Source organism: Stenella coeruleoalba (assembly GCF_951394435.1).
Source record: "Stenella coeruleoalba genome assembly, chromosome: 1".
Lineage (NCBI taxonomy): Eukaryota > Metazoa > Chordata > Mammalia > Artiodactyla > Delphinidae > Stenella > Stenella coeruleoalba.
In genome coordinates, this window is record NC_137169.1 from 42,319,668 (window position 1) to 42,337,812 (window position 18,145).

General features: G+C 39.8%; 1 protein-coding gene across 1 annotated transcript in view; it reads left to right on the top strand.

Annotated features, from left to right (window-relative positions):
- The first annotated feature begins 641 nt into the window (after positions 1-641).
- RNF11 (ring finger protein 11) overlaps positions 642-18,145 on the top strand; it is a 38,829-nt gene continuing 21,325 nt past the window's right edge. Inside the window, exon 1 of the mRNA XM_079899323.1 lies at positions 642-1,252. Coding sequence (XP_079755449.1) covers positions 1,130-1,252 — 123 coding nt within the window. The 5' untranslated portion in view covers positions 642-1,129. The remainder of the gene's footprint in view (positions 1,253-18,145) is intronic.

Below are 18,145 nucleotides of genomic sequence, written 5' to 3' on the forward strand. Positions count from 1 at the left end.
TCCCCCTAGGGGAATGACATGATCATATTTACATTTAAAAAAGGTAACTCAACTGTACAAATAGTGGATTGAATGGGAGCAATGGTGAATGCAGGGGAAAGAGTTCAATGTATTACAGTAGAGAAGTGATGGTAACTTGTACTATGGTGGTGGGAATGGAAAGAAATAGAACAATTGGTAGAAGAATCTTTCTGGCTGTGATGTAGGAGGTTTAGGAAGTGACTGGGGAAGTAGGGAAGGTTCATTAGTGAGTTTGGACTCTATTCTGAAGGGATAAATGGTAAACCTTTTAACATTTTAATCATGGGAGTGATCCATTCATACACGGGTTTAAAAATAGATCCCTTGGCTGAAGGTGGTGAGAAGACTGTCAAAACAGCGCACAGGTAAGAGCTGAGACAAGCGAGGTGGGCGCAGTGCGTCTGGGGAGGCACGGGAGACGCAGGATTGGTTTCGGAGTCACGTCTCAGACTGTCAGAGAAGCAGAAACTGACGCAGGCCCAGGAACAGCTGCTTAGGACTGGAGAAGGCGAGAGAGGCGGGGTGGGGGGGACGCGCAGCTGAGAGCCGCCCACGCCTCCCAGCGCCGGGGGCGGGACCAGAGCACGCACGGCGGCGTGACGCAGGGCCGCAGCTGGCCTCGTTCTGGCCGCCGTCGCCGCCGCTTTCAGGCGGAGTAGGATGAGGCCCGCGGCTGCAGCTCCGGCGTCGGCGGGGGCAGCAGCAGCTGAGGCAGCAGCTGAGGGAGCCTCGACGGCCGCGCCCCCCCCTCCTGACCTGGATTAGGCCCAGCAGCTCCGTGGCCGCCGCCGCCCCGCGGGGGGGCGGGGTGGGGAAGTGTTTCGTCTCCCCGCCCCCCCCCCCCCACCGCCGCCGCCGCCGCCGCCGCCGCCTCGTAGGAGGCTACCACCGCGACCCCAGGGAACCCGCGGCCCAGCCTTAAGCCCCCAACCCCGGGGGCTGGCATGAGCGGCTCTTCGGCGGCGCCGGGGGGCGGGTTAGCCGTCGCCGCCTGAGCCCCGGCCTGCCGCCCGACCCCACCTCTCTGACCGAGGCTGACGGCGGAGCGTGCGAACGACCCCGCTACTGCTTTCTTCCTCCCCTAGATCACACACCCCAGCCCCGGAAGATGGGGAACTGCCTGAAGTCCCCCACTTCGGATGACATCTCCCTGCTTCACGAGTCTCAGTCCGACCGAGCTAGCTTTGGCGAGGGGACGGAGCCGGATCAGGAGCCGCCGCCGCCATATCAGGTAGGGGAGGGTGTGTGTTGGGCAACGGGGGTGCGAGGAGTAGAGGCAGCTCTGGCTGAGATTGTGGGATCTTCGGGGCTGTCACTGCCCCTGGCCTGAGGAGCACTGACCCCCTTAGGGCTGGATGTGAGGGTGATTGCTTCCCACCCTCAGGATAGGGGGAATCCTTCACCTCCCCTCAAGCACTGCGTGGGGATGGTACTTGTCCTTGAGTTCTGGGATTCGAGTATGTGTGATATCCCCTTGGCCTGTGGCTGGTGGTTAGATGGTGGAGTTTGGAAGTGATATTTTCCTGCCTTTATGCCTGAACTGTGGGGTTTGGAGGTGATTTCCTCATCGCATCGCCAGCTGGATTTTGGGTTCTGGATAGGTCGTTACCCCCTCCCCCCCCCCCCCCCCCGTTTATACTTTCAAGTGTGATCATCCTCTCCTCCCTCCTGTCTGTCTGTATTCATTGGATCTGGTAGGCGTTCATTTCTCCCTCTGCTTGGGAGATTTCCAAGTAGTGATTTTGGTTCTAGCAACATCGAGTTACTTGTTTTTATATATGTTTATATTAATTTTTAATCCCTCCTTTTGCTCCACCCCTGTGACACACCTTTTAAACACGCTGACTTAAGAGAACTTGCTTATCTTGAACTTTGGAAACCTTCAAACCTTACCTGAGAAATAGCTTATGTTACTCGTGGTTCTCCCTTTGTATCAAAGACTTGTCTTCTAAATAGCTTCACTGCTTTTTGTACAGCAATCAGCAGCTCCAGATATCTTTACACAATTAATAAAGAGCTAAAGACTGCTTTAGAAAACTCAAAATAGATATGCAGCTGTTATAATCCGTAATATATATAAACCTTTCCTCTACTTTTTCAATTTTAAATGATGCTGATTAAAAACTTTTTCCCCAGAAGGGCTTGGATAGTTGTGGCTTAATTTTTTTCATGAATGGGGTTTAATTTTCAAACTGGGCAGTCTCCTTTGTTGTTTCATGTGGTGACATCATTATCTAGTGTTATTCTTTTCTCATTCCTATGTAAATCAGTGTCTCACCACACCAGAAAAACCTGATCACATATGCTGGTTTTCTGGATAAAACCCTTCAGGGGCCTTTCATATATGCCAACAAAGTCCAGTCTTTTAATTGTGGCATAGAGAAGTCTCCATGATTTCTCTTTCACATTCATATTCCAGGCCTATCAAGTACAACAGCCTGTTTACACATCTCTGCCTTAGCTCCATTTGCCCCCTCTGGAGCCCTTCCCCCAAAGTCAGCAGGTGAACAGCGTAATCCTCTTTGAGGACTCAACTGTATCTGAAGTCCCTACATTCCCCTCCCTCTCACCCTGAATCCATTACTTCCTTCTTTGTGTCCCCCCTGAAGGAAGTGTCCACACTTTCATAAGCAGCCCATTTAACACTTGAATGTTATCCTTGTTTAGTTAGATGTGTGTCTCATTCTTGAGGCATTTCCCTCCTTCTCCAGTATAAGCTGTATGCAGGTAGGGACCCTGTGTTTCCTGTTTGTTGTATACGCATCTGGCTCATAGTAGACGCTTAGTAACTGGAGTGAGTGAAGACTGTAAGCCCTTGAGAACAGGGACTATGTCCCCCTTGCTTAGTGCAATTTCTGGCACATAAGCACTTAAATGTTGAGTGAATTAATGAATTTGAATTCAGTTTTGTAAATTTACACACCCGTTCCTTCCAAAGAATTGTCACAAGGGAAGTCTCTTAAAAAATCCAAGCTAAGTCTAGATGTTTTTCTGAGTCTTTGAAGCAAGTAAATAGTTTATATTTCACTCTTGGTTTCCTTCATAAATGCTATAGGACAGTGTGCTTATTTCAGTTTCATAAGCAAATTCTTTTAGAAGTATGAGTTTTTATTTCAAAATCTCCTTCCATGTTCCCTAGCCCCCTTCTAGGCAAGTCAAATATCTTTGACTTTCTACACTCTTTCTCTTATATCCTTATGATAAATACAGTGTTAAGAATAACTTCTTTAGAATTTATGGGAATTGTATTTGCCTTTTCCAGCAGGATAAGATGATAAGAGAGTTTTTTTGGTGTCATGAAGGAACGTTTTTTGAAACATGTTTGTGACAGCGGGAGTTTTTTGTGGTTGCCATTTCCTGAAATGAACGACCCAGATACTGATATGCAAATTTGGCATCAATTTGAAAGAAGTAATTTCTTTAAAGATAGAAGCATAAAAAGAGAAACTTTTGTAGAAATTTGTCTTACCTGAAGGAATTGAAGTTTTTAGGAATGTAAATCAGGTGATCTGAGAAACACTAATCCAAGGTAAATGATTTATATTTTCAGTGGATAGAAGTGACTTATTTTTTTCTTCAAAAATAGTGTATAATTGACAGAGCTACAGAAATATTGGCTTATTTCCTTAAAGAATAGTCTCAGTTACAGTAGGATTTTTAAAAAATTCATGGAGGGAATAACTGATTATAAAGGAACACACTTGGTATTTCTCTGTAGTGAATGGTTAAAAGAAAAGATGTACAATGTATCTATATGCCAAGAGCTCTATATAAAAAAACTTCTGTAACATCCAGTTATTTCTTATTAACAGGATCTGAGATTTGTTTTATCTATTTATGCTTAAATGTAAGCACTGCACTACTGTGGTCAAAGTTGATGGGAAGTACATATTTCTCTCCTGGGTTTCTTTTGTAGCCTCCTAACTGGTCTCTATGCTTTCACCCTTACCCTCCCTTTAGTCTATGCTTAACCCATCATCCAGAGTGATTATGGTAAAACAGATCATGACACTCTACTCAACTTTCTGTGGATCCTCATTTCGTTCAAAGTAAAAGCCAAATTCCTTAGTGTCCCATAAACCCTACATGATCGATACCCTCTGCTCCCATACAGAGCTCTTATGACACCTCTTACTACTCTGCCCTTTGCTGGCTTCCTCTGGCCTCCTTGTTTCTAGGATACTCCAGGACCTTTACTCTGTTTTTTTTCTGTGCCTTGAGTACTCTTCCCCCAGGTATCATCATGGCTGACTCCCTTACCTTCAAGTTTTTAGTCAAATGACACCTTCTTACACCCTCTCTGACCACCCTATTTGAAAGTGCACTTGCCTTGGCACCCGGGAATTCTCGCTTACCTTGTTCTATTTTTTTCCATAGCGTTTATCACTTTCTAACACATTGTCTTTACTTATTATATTTATTGTTTATTATCTGTCTCCTCCTGCTAGGTGGTAAACTCCCTGAGGAAAGGGGAGTTTTTAAAAAATTGTTGTTTTCCAAGTGCCTAAATAGTGCCTGGCACACATTAGGCAGTCAGTTGTTGGTTGAATGACTGGATTTCTTTTAAATGATTTAATATATTTATTTTGAGGCAAGTGCAGTAGAATGTTTTGTAAGAATTATGCACATTCCTAGTGCCTTTTTCCTTTATAATGGATCATTTTTAAGGAATCAATCCTAAAAATCAAATCCCAATAATATTAAATATAGGCATTGGTTTAAAATAATTATTGATAAAATAGGTTTTTTCCATCTTGTTTATATTCTATAACAAAATGTTTATTTTGTGAGAAAGAACTTAAATCTTTGTCCTTAAAGAAATTGGAGGGAAGAAGTTAGAGCTTTTCTTGAATTAGAAGGTAAAAAACAAATTTGGCACGTCGTCTACTCTTTCCTTCCTGAATGTTTAAAAAGAATACAGAGGAAATCTGCCCATCAAGGGCAGTCTTAGAAGGGTTGTGAGAGGGAGGATAAGTCATGAAAGGCTGAGGAATGAAGGTTGATAAGAGGAAAGGGCCAGGTAGGTAGCCCAGCTTTGAAAGGTGTAAGTGAACAGATTGAGAAACCACTAACTAGTCACTCTAAAACCCCCATTTCTCATGGCTAATTTGGGAGTGGCACTCTGTTAAATTAATATTCATTGACAACAAAAAAGCACTTTACAGTACTTTAATCTGAATATATATATACATATATAAATAAAGTGGTATCTCTCACTTTTGCAGTAGTTATATAGTTTGAGATTTACTCATCTCTTCCTTCTGCTGTGCACTTTGTGATTAATACATTTGAGATTTTAAAATCAGAAGAAAAATTATTGGTAATACAGCGCTGAGTGCAAGTATAGCTCTGGTTTTGGAGTCAGATGGGTCTGAGTTCATATCCTGGTTCATATCACGTGTAAAATATGAAGAGAGTTTATCAGATTATGTTGTGTCTTGAGGAACTTCTTTCACAAATAACAAAACATAACATTTTGGATATTTCAAACTGACTGAAGGTTACTTTTTTTTTTTAAGGCTTGGTCTCTCCTATAGAACTCATTAAAAGTAACCCCTCTCATTTAAAGATCTAGAATATAAGAAGATACTCATTTTTAAGCATTCAGAGCTGTAATAGTAATAATAACTTGTTTTTCTGGTATCTTTATGAAGTTAAGTTCAGGTAGTTAATTTTTTTTTTTATGTATTAGTGTTTTGTTTACTATTTTGTTGGAAATTACCTCAGTGTATCTCACCTATCTTGCTCTTATTAAACAAATTATTTAACTTAAAAAAACTCCCTTTGTGTGAAATTTTATCCCTCCCCTGTTGAAATTTTACCTTTTCATTGAGGTGCAGATCAACTCCAACCTCTTTAATAAATCCTCCACTGACCATTTTTTTCCCCTCTCCTGATTTCTTCAAGTGTAGTATTTTCTGTTTGTAATATTTATCTGGAAATCATGTATTATCTTATTAGCTCTCGGTGCTTTAACATTTATTATTTTTCCAGATTACCGTTTCCTTAAAAGTGAGAATGATGTGTTAAGATTTTAAAAGTTTCTCAGTGGAGTGGAATGGTACCTTACACATTGTAGACACCCGGTGTCTAACTTAGAACTCTGCCTTCTCCCTCTTACACTGTCACCACTGGAACTGAGGTCTTCATGACCTCTCACAATTACCTATTTGATGTCTCCTCTTCCATGCATTTCATCCCCAACCATTTATTGTTCAGTAAATTCTATCCAAATCAGATTCCCTTGCCTCTTAATCCTTAATGATTCTTTCCGACTCATCACTGAAGATCTGTCCTAGCATTCAGAGTTATGATCTGGCTTCTTTTATACTTTTCCAGCTTTTCGTAGTCTTATATAAAACCTATACTCTAGTCAGACTGAAGTTTGCTATGTTCTGTATATGCCTTCTGCTTTCCAGCCTCTGCCTTTGCTCATTCTATTCCTGTTGCCCAGAATACTCCTCTTTATACACTTCTTTACCCTTCCTATTTGATTTTAATTATTTATAACAATGTTGCCTGTACCCTACTAGAATCCAAGTCTGATGATTCATCTTTGCATTGCTAGAACTGTGCTTTTCACATAGCAGGCACTCAAATACTTGAGTAAATGTGAAAATCAGTTATTGTGTTTTTCTGTGAGTGTGAAGTCTTACGGTTGTTCGAGTCTTTATAAATTGTTCCCAGAATCCTGTGCTTTAGTGTTTGGCTTTTGTACTTTAAAGGGTTCTGCTATTTTTCTCTCCCACATTAACTATTTTATCTGACTATATTCAGTTTTGTCCTGTCACTTCTAATTTATAATGTGCATAAGCTTTGGGAAAGTTAATCTGTTTACCTTGTTTTCATTTGAGTTTGGTCTGTGTTCTGTGTAGCCCAGCTTGCCTCTTCTTTTTTTTAATAACTAAGCAAATATCTTTGCTTATTTATTTGTAACCATTGTTACAAGGGTTTTGTTTGTTTATGCATGATCTACCCCTCTGGATGTCCTTTAATTAAGGCTGATTCTTTGCCATTAAGAATGTATGAGCACCTTTAAGAGTAGGACAGTCTGTGTGTCAGTTTAATTCTAGAGCCAATTATAGGGTAACTTGAGAAGATAGGGGTAATGAGTACTTGGTACATAAGGTCTGAGAACTTGACTTTCTTAAAATATTTTTTAGTTAGCACTTTCTAGGATATATTTTTGTAAAATTTAGATCTTTTAAAAATCATAATATAATACTTTAGGTAGGAGGGGATTTTTTTTAAAGATCTTAATTTTATTTGGTTCCTTCTACATAGAAAAATTGTCACAGAATGGCTACTATAGGTTTTCCCTGACTTCTTTTTCTTCAACTTGTACCACTTCTTTCTGTCTTTACTGTCTCAGCCAAGTTCAAAATTTCTAGAAATGAGGAAGGAAGTGAAAAGAGGATGATTGTAAATACAGTTGGAATTAGATGTTGTATTTCTTTGTCATCTTGCCTCAAGCCGTTTCTGAATGTAATTATCTTCTGTGTATTACCTTTTTTCAAGCAAAGAGTTAGGGATTATGTGTTTCTGTCCTGTATCAACAGATTATTAAAAAATAGGCTGTGACAAATTTCCAGAAGTTGATTCCTTGTCAGTAACTTTTAATATAGAATTTAACAAATATTTATGATATTGTGAACCTGTTCAGTATTCAGGATTTTTGCAGTTGTGATGTAAATGAAATCAAGAGTGAGGTGGTAAAGATACTAAAGACTCAGAGTGGAAATGTGAGTGAAAGATGTGAGGAAAAGCTAGCACATAGATAGCCAAAGTGTGTGTGTTTTTAATGGCAGAAGAAATTGCTACATGCTGTTGAAAAGTAAAGTGATAAGGGAGAACTAAATATATTTTCTGCTCTTGGAGACCTTTTGGTTTTGATATTCAATTTGACTTTATGGTATGTTGCTTTTCAAGGCTTAGAAGAGTTCCTTATTGTAACCAATTAAAAATACTTTGAGTTCATTTTAATATGAATGCACATATACCTATCTTTTAATTAAATAGCCAACATGGAGTGTGCTCCCAGGGGCAGTTGAGTAATTATCTTGTTACTTAATCCAGAGAGCATACAGTAAGGTAAGTAAGGGATATGAAGATGTGGGAATGAAGAAAGCAATCCTCCAGATATATTAGTTCCTAAATTTATTAAAACTTTATGAATTCTTATGAAGCTGAATGGCTTTAAGAAGAATGAGACTTTTATAATTGATCCAATTAGTTAAAATTACATGTAATTTTGTATAACAATTTAATTCTTACATATGTGGCAAAAAAAAGCAGTTTACCATAAACTGAATGGCAAGGCTTTAAGGATAAAAACCAGGACACTTGATACTTCATTTCTTCTATCGGTCAGCAGGTATGTGTTGGGCACCAAGGTGAAAGGAGAAATGAGTCCTTTACCCTTAAGGATCTACCACTTTAAGGAGGCAAGATTAATGTATATACATGAAGCATTTATTCAGTGTGAAACAGTATAATCAAGTATTAAACTTGAGACTTTAAGTTGGAGGATCAATTTATGATAGGGCAGTGGATCACAAAATAACTCTTTAGCTTCTGAAGACATCAAATGATGAACGTAAATGTAAAAAATAATAAAAGCAAAAGAGCTGCCCTGATTAAACTATGAGTTGGGGAGCTTGGAGCTGGAAGAATAATCAGTAGGTGGTGAGCATGAATTTAGAGGAAGTTGTATAATGTTGTACAGTTAAAGTATAATATGTGTGTGTGTGTGTAAAACCTTTTTATTGCTTATATACAATAAAGAGTATATTTTTAATAGTATAAATAACATCTTAACTATATAGTCCGGTGACCTTTTACATATTATAACCACCATCGAGATATAGCCAATATCCAACCCCCCAAAAGGCTCCCTCATATCTCCTCTAACAGTCACTACCCCTTCCCCAAAGGTAACTACTGTTCTGACCTCTTACCACCTTCTGTTTGTTTTGCCCAGTTTTGAACTTAAATAATTCGTTCAGCATTGTTTGTGAAATTCGGTTATGATGTTCCATATTGTGGCAGTAGCTCATATTATTTTTCATTGCTGTAGAGGATTCAGTTGTATAAATATACTTTTAAAACCCATTTTACTATTAATACATATTTGGGTTGTGTTAGTTTTTGACTGTATGAATGTGCTGTGAACATTTTTTAAAATATACGTAAATACCTATTTGGTTTATATTCAGGAGTGGAAATGCTGGGTAATGGAACAGGTATATATTTAGTTTTTCCCACAATATTTTATTATGGAAATTTCAAAAACAAAGAGAAGTTGACAGAATTGTTTGAATACCCATATTCCTACCACTTAGACTGTAGTTAACATTTTGCTATATTTGTTTTAACACATACCCTGTCCCTTTATCAATCCATCTTATTTTTGGATGCATTTCAAAATAAGTTGCCAAAGTGGTTTCACCAGTTTACACTCCTATCAGCTATATACGAGAGTTCTGTTTGCTCTACATCCTTACCAGCACCTGGTATTGTCAGTCTTTTATTTTAGGCACTCTGATAAGTGTGTAGAAGTGTTTCATTGTGGTTTTAATTTGCATTTCCCCAATGAGAAGTGCATACCAGTATGCATACTAATATGTGGTCTTTTGTCGCTGGTCTCTTACTGTTTTCAAGATTCATCTATGTTGTAGCATGTATCAGGACTTCATTTTTTTATTGTGAAGCATTTCATTGTGTGGATCAGCCACATTTTGTTTAGCCATTCTTCATTGATGAACATTTGGGCTTCCATTTTTTGGCTCTTATGAATGCTTTTATAAACATTTGTGTGCAAGTTTTTGTACAGATATGTTTTCATATCGCTTGGTTATACACTTCCTAGTAGAATTGCTGTGTCACATAATTCCATGTTTAACCTTTTGAGGGACTGCCAAACTGTTTTCGAAAACACTTGTAGTATGGTTTTACATTCCCACTAGCAGTGCACAAGGGTTCCAATTTCTGCACATCATCACCAAAACTTATTATCTTTTTTTTTTTAATTATAGCCATTCTAGTGCCTATGAAGTGGTATCTCATTGCGGTTTGGGGTTTTTTTAAATTAATTAATTAGCTTATTTGTTTATTTATTTTTGGCTGCGTTGGGTCTTCGTTGCTGCACGCGGGCTCTCTCTAGTTGCGGCGAGTGGGGGCTACTCTTCATTGCAGTGCATGGGCTTCTCATTGCGGTGGCTTCTCGTTGCAGAGCACGGCCTCTAGGCAAGCGGGCTTCAGTAGTTGTGGCACGCGGGCTCAGTAGTTGTGGCTGGCAGGCTCTAGAGCGCGGGCTCAGCGCACAGGCTTAGTTGCTCCATGGCATGTGGGATCTTCCCAGACCAGGGCTCGAATCCCCTGCATTGGCAGGCAGATTCTTAACACCGTGCCACCAGGAAGTCCTCATTGTGGTTTTGATTGCATTTCCGTAAAGGCTCATGTTGAGCATCTTTTCACGTGCTTCTTGGCCATTTGTATATCTTTGGAGAAATGTCTATTCAGATCCTTATTGAGTTGTAAGAGTTCATTATATATTCTGATCCCTTGTCAGATATGAGATTTGCAAGTTTTCTCCTGTTTTGTGGACTGTCTTTTCACTTTTTAAAAATTAATTTTTATTGGAGTATAGTTGATTAACAATGTTGTGTTAGTTCCTGCTGTACAGCAAAGTGAATCAGTTATACATATATCCACTCTTCTTAAAATTCTTTTCCCATATGGGTCATTACAGAGTGTTGAGTAGAGTTCCCTGTGTTATACAGTAGGTCCTTATTAGTTATCTGTTGTCAATCCCAATCTCCTAATTTATCCCCTCCCCCGTTCCTCCTTGGTAACCATGAGTTTACCTTCCTTTAAATCTTTATGTCCCTTCCTCTTAGTTAATTACAGACAGAGAACATATATGACATGAATAATCCTTCCATTGAAAGCGCTCAGAGAAAGGGTATGAAGTGGTATTTTTCAGAAGAACATAACATTACTGGGAGCAGACTGACAGCTGTTTTGGTGATGAGAATTTCAGAATTTTAGACGAATGAAGACAGTGATAGTCATCTACTCTGAGACTGTTTTAAGACTGTTGTCAGAATCTTTGGAAGTGAATGCAAACAAAAAGCCAGTAGATTTTGTAATTATACCCTATAAAGCTGTTTTCTGCTTCTAGAGACCCTAACAAGCATACCCTGTTAAATTTCATAGTTTATTTGTACTTTTCCATCATTTCTGCAAAAAAACCTTCAAATATCATTATTAGATCTTTGTGAGTGATCTCTCCTGCTTGTTCCTACAGATAGAGTAGTTTGGGGGGGGTGGTTTAATTTTTATGGGAGTATAGTTGATTTACAATGTTGTGTTAGTTTCTGCTGTAGAGCAAAGTGTATCAGTTATACATATACATATATCCATTCTTTTTCCATATAGGTCATTACAGAGTATTGAGTAGAGTTCCGTTTGCTATACAGTGTCCCTATTAGTTATCTATTTTATATATATGTGTATATGTCAATCCCAATCTCCCAATTTATCCCTCCCCCCTTTTCCCCCCTGGTAACCATAAATTTGTTTTTTATATCTGTGACTCTGTTTCTGTTTGTAAATAAGTTCATTTGTAACATTTTTTTAGTTTCCACGTATAAATGCTATCATATGATATTTGTCGTTCTCTGTCTGACTTACATCACTCAGTGTGACAATCTCTAGGTCCATCCATGTTGCAAATGGCATTATTTCATTCTTTTTTATGCCTGAGTAATATTCCATTGTATATATGTACCACATTTTCTTTATCCATTCCTCTGTTCATGGACATTTAGGTTGCTTCCATGTCTTGGCAGTTGTAAATAGTGCTGCAGTGAACATTGGGGTGCATGTATCTTCTCCAGTTATGGTTTTCTCCAGATATATGGCCAGGAGTGGGATTGCTTATCATATGGTAGCTCTATTTTTAGTTTTTTAAGGAACCGCCATACTGAATCTAAAAAAAAAAAAATGGCTCTGACAAACCTAGGGGCAGTACAGGAATAAAGACACGGATGTAGAGAATGGACTTGAGGACATGGGGAGGGGGAAGGGTAAGCTGGGACGAAGTGAGAGAGTAGCATTGACATATATACACTACCAAATGTAAAATAGGTAGCTAGTGGGAAGCAGCTGCATAGCGCAGGGAGATCAGCTCAGTGTTTTGTGACCACCTAGAGGAGTCGGATGGGGAGGGTGGGAGGGAGATGCAAGAGGGAGGGCATATGGGGATACATGTATACATATAACTGATTCACTTTGTGATGCAGCAGAAACTAACACAACATTGTAAAGCCATTATACTCCAATAAAGATGTTTTAAAAAAAAAAAGGAACCGCCATATGTTCTCCATAGTGGCTGTACCAATTTACATTCCCACCAACAGTGTAGGAGGATTCCCTTTTCTCCACACCCTCTCCAGCATTTATTGTTTGTCGATATTTTGGTGGTGGCCGTTCTGACCGGTGTGAGGTGATACCTCATTGTAGTTTTGAGTTTCATCTCTCTAATAATTAGTGATGTTGAGCATCTTTTTTTTTTAATTAATTAATTTATTTATTTATTTTTGGCTGCATTGGGTCTTTGTTGCGCATGGGCTTTCTCTAGTCGTGGTCTTCATTGCGGTGTGTAGGCTTCTCATTGCGGTGGCTTCTCTTGTTTCGGAGCACGGCCTCTAGGCGTGCTGGCTTCAGTAATTGTGGCTTGCAGGCTCTAGAGCGCAGGCTCAGTAGTTGTGGTGAACGGGCTTAGTTGCTCTGTGGCATGTGGGATCTTCCTGGACCAGGGCTCGAACCCACGTCCCCTGCATTGGCAGGCGGATTCTTAACCACTGCGCCACCAAGGAAGCCCTGTTGAGCATCTTTTCGTGTGCTTTTTGGCCATCTGTATATTTTCTTCGGAGAAATGTCTATTTAGATCTTCCAACAACCATTTTTCGATTGGGTTGCTTTTTTTTGATATTGAGCTGCATGAGCTGTTTGTATATTTTGGAGATTAATCCCTGTTGGTCACTTTCTTTACAAATATTTTCTCCCATTCTGTGGGTTGTCTTTTTGTTTTGTTTATGGTTTCCTTTGCTATGGTCTTTTCACTTTCTTGATGGTGTTACTTGAGCACAAAAATTGCTAATTCTGGTGGATCCAGTTTATTTTTTCTTTTGTCACTTGAGCTTTTGGTGTTGTGTCTAAGAAAATTTTGCCTAACCCACATTCACAAAGATTTACTCCTGTGTTTTCTTTTAAGAGTTAATTTTTGTGTGTAGTGTAAGGAAGGCCCCAAATTTATTATTTTGAATGTGACTATCCTGTCAGAGCACCATTTGTTCAATATTTCCCCATTGTTGTGCCCCAAATCAATTGTCCATTAAGTGTTAAGGGGTTATTTCTGGACTCTTCAGTTATGTTCCATTGATCTACATGTCTACTCTTGGCTTCTCTTGTTGTGGAGCACTGGCTATAGGCATGTGGGCTTCAGTAGTTGTGGTGTGCGAGCTTTAGAGTGCAGGCTCAATAGTTGTGGCACACGGGCTTAGTTGCTCCGCGGCATGTGGGATCTTCCCGGACCAGGGATCAAACCCGTGTCCCCTGCATTGGCAGGCAGATTCCTAACCACCGTGCCACCAGGGAAGTCCCTACATGTCTATTCTTTTTTTTTTTAATTTAAATTTTATTTGTTTTTTTTTGTCTGTGTTGGGTCTTCCTTGCTGTGTGCGGGCTTTCTCTATTTGCGGTGAGTGGGGGCTACTCTTTGTTGCAGTGCATGGGCTTCTCATTGCAGTAGCTTCTCTTGTTGTGGAGCATGTGCTCTAGACACCTGGGCTTCAGTAGTTGTGGCACACAGGCTCAGTAGCTGTGGCACATGGGCTTAGTTGCTCTGCAGCATGTGGGATCTTCCCGGAGCAGGGATTGAACCCGTGTCCCCTGCATTGGCAGGTGGATTCTTAACCACTGCACCAGCAGGGAAGTCCCTACATGTCTTTTTTTTTTTTTTTTGCGGTACGCGGGCCTCTCACTGTTGTGGCCTCTCCCGTTGCGGAGCACAGGCTCTGGACGCGCAGGCTCAGCGGCCATGGCTCATGGACCCAGCCGCTCCGCGGCATGTGGGATCTTCCCGGACCGGGGCACAAACCCATGTCCCCTGCATCAGCAGGCAGACTCTCAACCACTGCACCACCCGGGAAGCCCTACATGTCTATTCTTAATGCTAGTCCTACACTAGTTTTGCAGTAAGTTTTGAAATCAGGAGGTGTGAATCTTCAGACTTTGTTCTTATTATTCAACATTATTTTGGCTATTCTTAGTCCCTTATAGTTCCATATGAATTTTGGGATCAATTGTCAATTTCTGAAAATAAACCAGCTGGGATTTTGATAGGGCCACATTTAATTTTTTTTTAATGAATCTACACTAAAATATTATTATCCAAAATCCATAGCTTGGTGTTGTATACTCTGTGAGTTTGGACGGATGTACAATGACATGGATTCTCCGTTATGTATAGTATCATACAGAATATTTTGCCTGCCTAAAAAATCCTCTGTGCTCCACATGTTCATCCCTTCCTCCTAACCCCTGGCAACCACTGATCTTTTACTGTCTCCACAGTTTTTCTTTTCCAGAATGTCATATATTTAGAAGCAAACAGCATGTAGCCTTTTCACATTGGCTTCTTTCACTTAGTAACGTGCAATGAAGTTTCTTCCATGTTTATCCATGGCTTAATAGCTCATTTCTTTTTAGCACTGAATAGTATTCCATTGTCTTGATGCACCACAAGTTTATCCATTTACCTACTAAAGCATATCTTGGTTGCTTCCAAGTTTTGGGAATTATGATTGAAGCTGCTGTTAACATCCATGTGCAGGTTTTTGGGTGGATATAAGTTTTCAACTCCTTTAGGTAAATACCAAGGAGCATAATTGCTAGATTGTATATGGTAAGAGTATGTTTGGTTTTGTAAGAAACCGCCAAACCGTCTTTCAAAGTGGCTGTGCCATTTGCATTCCCACTAGCAGTAAGGGAGAGCTCCTGTTGCTCCATCCACATCCTCACCAGCATTTGATACTGTCAAGTGTTTTGAGTTTTCACTGTTCTAATAGGTGTAAGTGGTGTTTTTGTTTGCTTGTTTTAATTTGCAATTCCCAGTGCTTCTCAGTGTCCGCCTCTACCCCCTTAGGTGAAGAAGAATAGAATGCTCTGGCATATATCAAAATGGTTCCTTTCCCACTCCTCCTCTTGGGAGCATGAGGGGAATTTTTCTCTGATACTCACTGGGAGGACCTGGCAAAGCTCATGGAAATAAAACTTACGAATTGACTGTGGGGTCCCCCTGGAGTTTTTAACTCAGACTTGTTCACACTGAATCCCTAGTAATCATACAGTCCCCAGCAGAATTACAGTTCAGGTTTTCCTACCCCAGCACTGGTTCTGCTGACAGGTTTCTGCTCTGGTAAGTTGTGATTTTCTGTATCCGTCTGTCTCTCAAGTTTTGGGGTCAGCAGTTTGCTCTCTGACCGATCTAAGAAGAGTTGTTGATTTTTTTGTTAGGGTGGTGTGGTGACTTCTAAGCTTACATGCTAGATCAGAAACTGGAAATTCTTAATTTTCATAATAATTATATGAAAGTGAGTGTTATTCTCATCTTATAGATGAAGAAATAGGTTTAGCAGTAGAGCTAGTCAGCTATGAGAATTGAGTTTTAGATGGTAGAGGTAATTGCACAGTGTGGCAGAGGACTAGTAGAGAATCAAAATAGATATGGTAACACTGGATTTGACTCAAAGGCAGTCATGGGGACCTGGGAATCCTTTTCCAGTAGAGTGAATCTGTCAGAAGAATGGAATATTGGAATGAAGTGGTTTATATGTAATAATTGAGGTAATGAGACTCCCTTATAATAAAGTGGGTCTTCTAAAAATATCTCCTAAATCATATAAAGGTAAGTTTCATATAGCACAGCAGTGTTCTGCTAAATTGATAGAAACGTCCCTGTGCATAACATCTATTTTGTCATTTGAAAATACATACCACTGTCACTCAGTAAAATGCTAAAATTAACAAAGTGTGTTTTTGGTGTTCCAGTGTCCTCTTTTCTGTCCTCAATTGGTGATTCCCCTTTCACCTTTCTTTTCTCCCTTAGGTGATCAGGGCTCCCTGTCTAACCTTTCTCTCTCAAATCAAACATTGTACATTTGCCATTAATTGATATTAAGGCACCAATTCCTGATTGATGCTAATTTATAGTATAGTGTGAATGTGTTTTATTTAGCATTATCTCCACTAGTCATTTGTATCCTAGTTTCTTGCCTTTTACTGTGATTTTTTTTTTAATTTATTTATTTATTTTTGGCTGCATTGGGTCTTCATTGCTGCATGCAGGCTTTCTTTAGTTGTGTCCAGCAGGGGGTACTCTTCGTTGTGGTGTGCTGGCTTCTCATCGCGGTGGCTTCTCTTGTTGCGGAGCATGGGCTCTAGGCACAAGGCTTCAGTAGTTGTGACTCGTAGGCTCTAGAGCGCAGGCTCTGTAGTTGTGGCACACAGGGCTTAGTTGCTCCGCAGCATGTGGGATCTTCCCAGACCAGGGCTCGAACCTGTGTCTCCTGCATTGGCAGGCGGATTCTCCACTGTGCCACCAGGGAAGCCCTGTGATATTTTTTTAAACATAGAAGTAATAGAAGTAGATTTGAAGCTTAAGAGGGCCCTGAAGCCATAGGTACTGATAAGTAGTCTGTTCAGGGTAATGAAGGAGCAAGGAGACTTAAAAAACAAGACTTAAAAAGATGGGTTATTGAAATCACACAGGAGAATTGAATGGATCCAGTTGTAGAAAGTATAACTGCAATTAAATTTAAGTGAAATTTTCCAATTCAAACAGTTTATTTTGGATAGATAAGTTTTGGATAGAGACCTTCTAAAATATGTTTTACATTTTTAACTTTTTTTTTATTCCAGGACACTGTCTTTGGTAACAGTGTCTTACTAAGACTGATTCGCAGCTGGGTCTTTTCAAACTTCACAGTGCTCCCTTTTCATTCTCACTCCTTCCCCCATAAATCACTGAAATACTGACTTATAAGCAGATTTTCATCTCATTTTACTGATTCAAAACATACTAGAAGGATTAGTTTATTATTCTCTGTAGGTGATAGAATGGTGCCCCAGAGTCTTATTATGTAGGAATATTTGTGTTACTGAATGAAATCTGTTCTGCTTTTAATTCTTTTCTTTTTTTTTTTTTTTTTAATTTATTTGGTTGCACCAGGTCTTAGTTGCAGCTCGCCGGATCCTTAGTTTCGGCTCTCAGGTTCCATAGTTGTGGCTCAGCAGCTCCTTAGTTGCGGCACTCAAGCTCCTTAGTTGTGTCATGTGAACTCTTAGTTGAGGCATGCATGTAGGATCTAGTTCCCTGCCCAGGGATCGAACCCGGGGCCCCTGCATTGGGAGCGTGGAGTTTTATCCACTGCACCACCAGGGAAGTCCTTCTGCTTTTAATTCTTGTACCAGCATTTTATAATTTTTTTTCTCATTGTCTTCCCACTGTCTGATGGTTCTTCATCTGCTGTTAATGCAGCTCCCCTTATAGTAACTCTTCTAGTATTCTGCATATTGGAAAATCAGATAATTAGGCTTGTCATAATATTTCCTAGCAGCTGCCAGTAGAAGAGAGCCCAGAGGTAGTACCTATGAGTAGAGCAGCATTTTTGTTTGTGAATAAACTGTTTGGGGATTTGTATATATGGGCACCTTGTACTTTTTTTAAGGTTCAAAAAATTAGTTTTAGAGTTTCCATTGCAGAAATTTGCTTAAGTAAATAAAGTTGATTTTAGCAGGAAGTCCATATATACATGAGTGTAGAGAAATAGAGAAAGGGAAGAAACCTTCCTTAATATTGAGGTAAGCTTATCAGTATTTCATTTTTCACATACACCTCCCATCCCCCACTGTGTTTCATTATCTGGAATTTTCTCTTGTTCCTAGATATTGTTTCTCAAAATGCTTTGTATTTCTTAAAATGTGCTTTAGTTACCTAGGACTTCTTACATATAAATTTTTAAACTCGGTGTAATCTTTATATTGATGAATACTTACG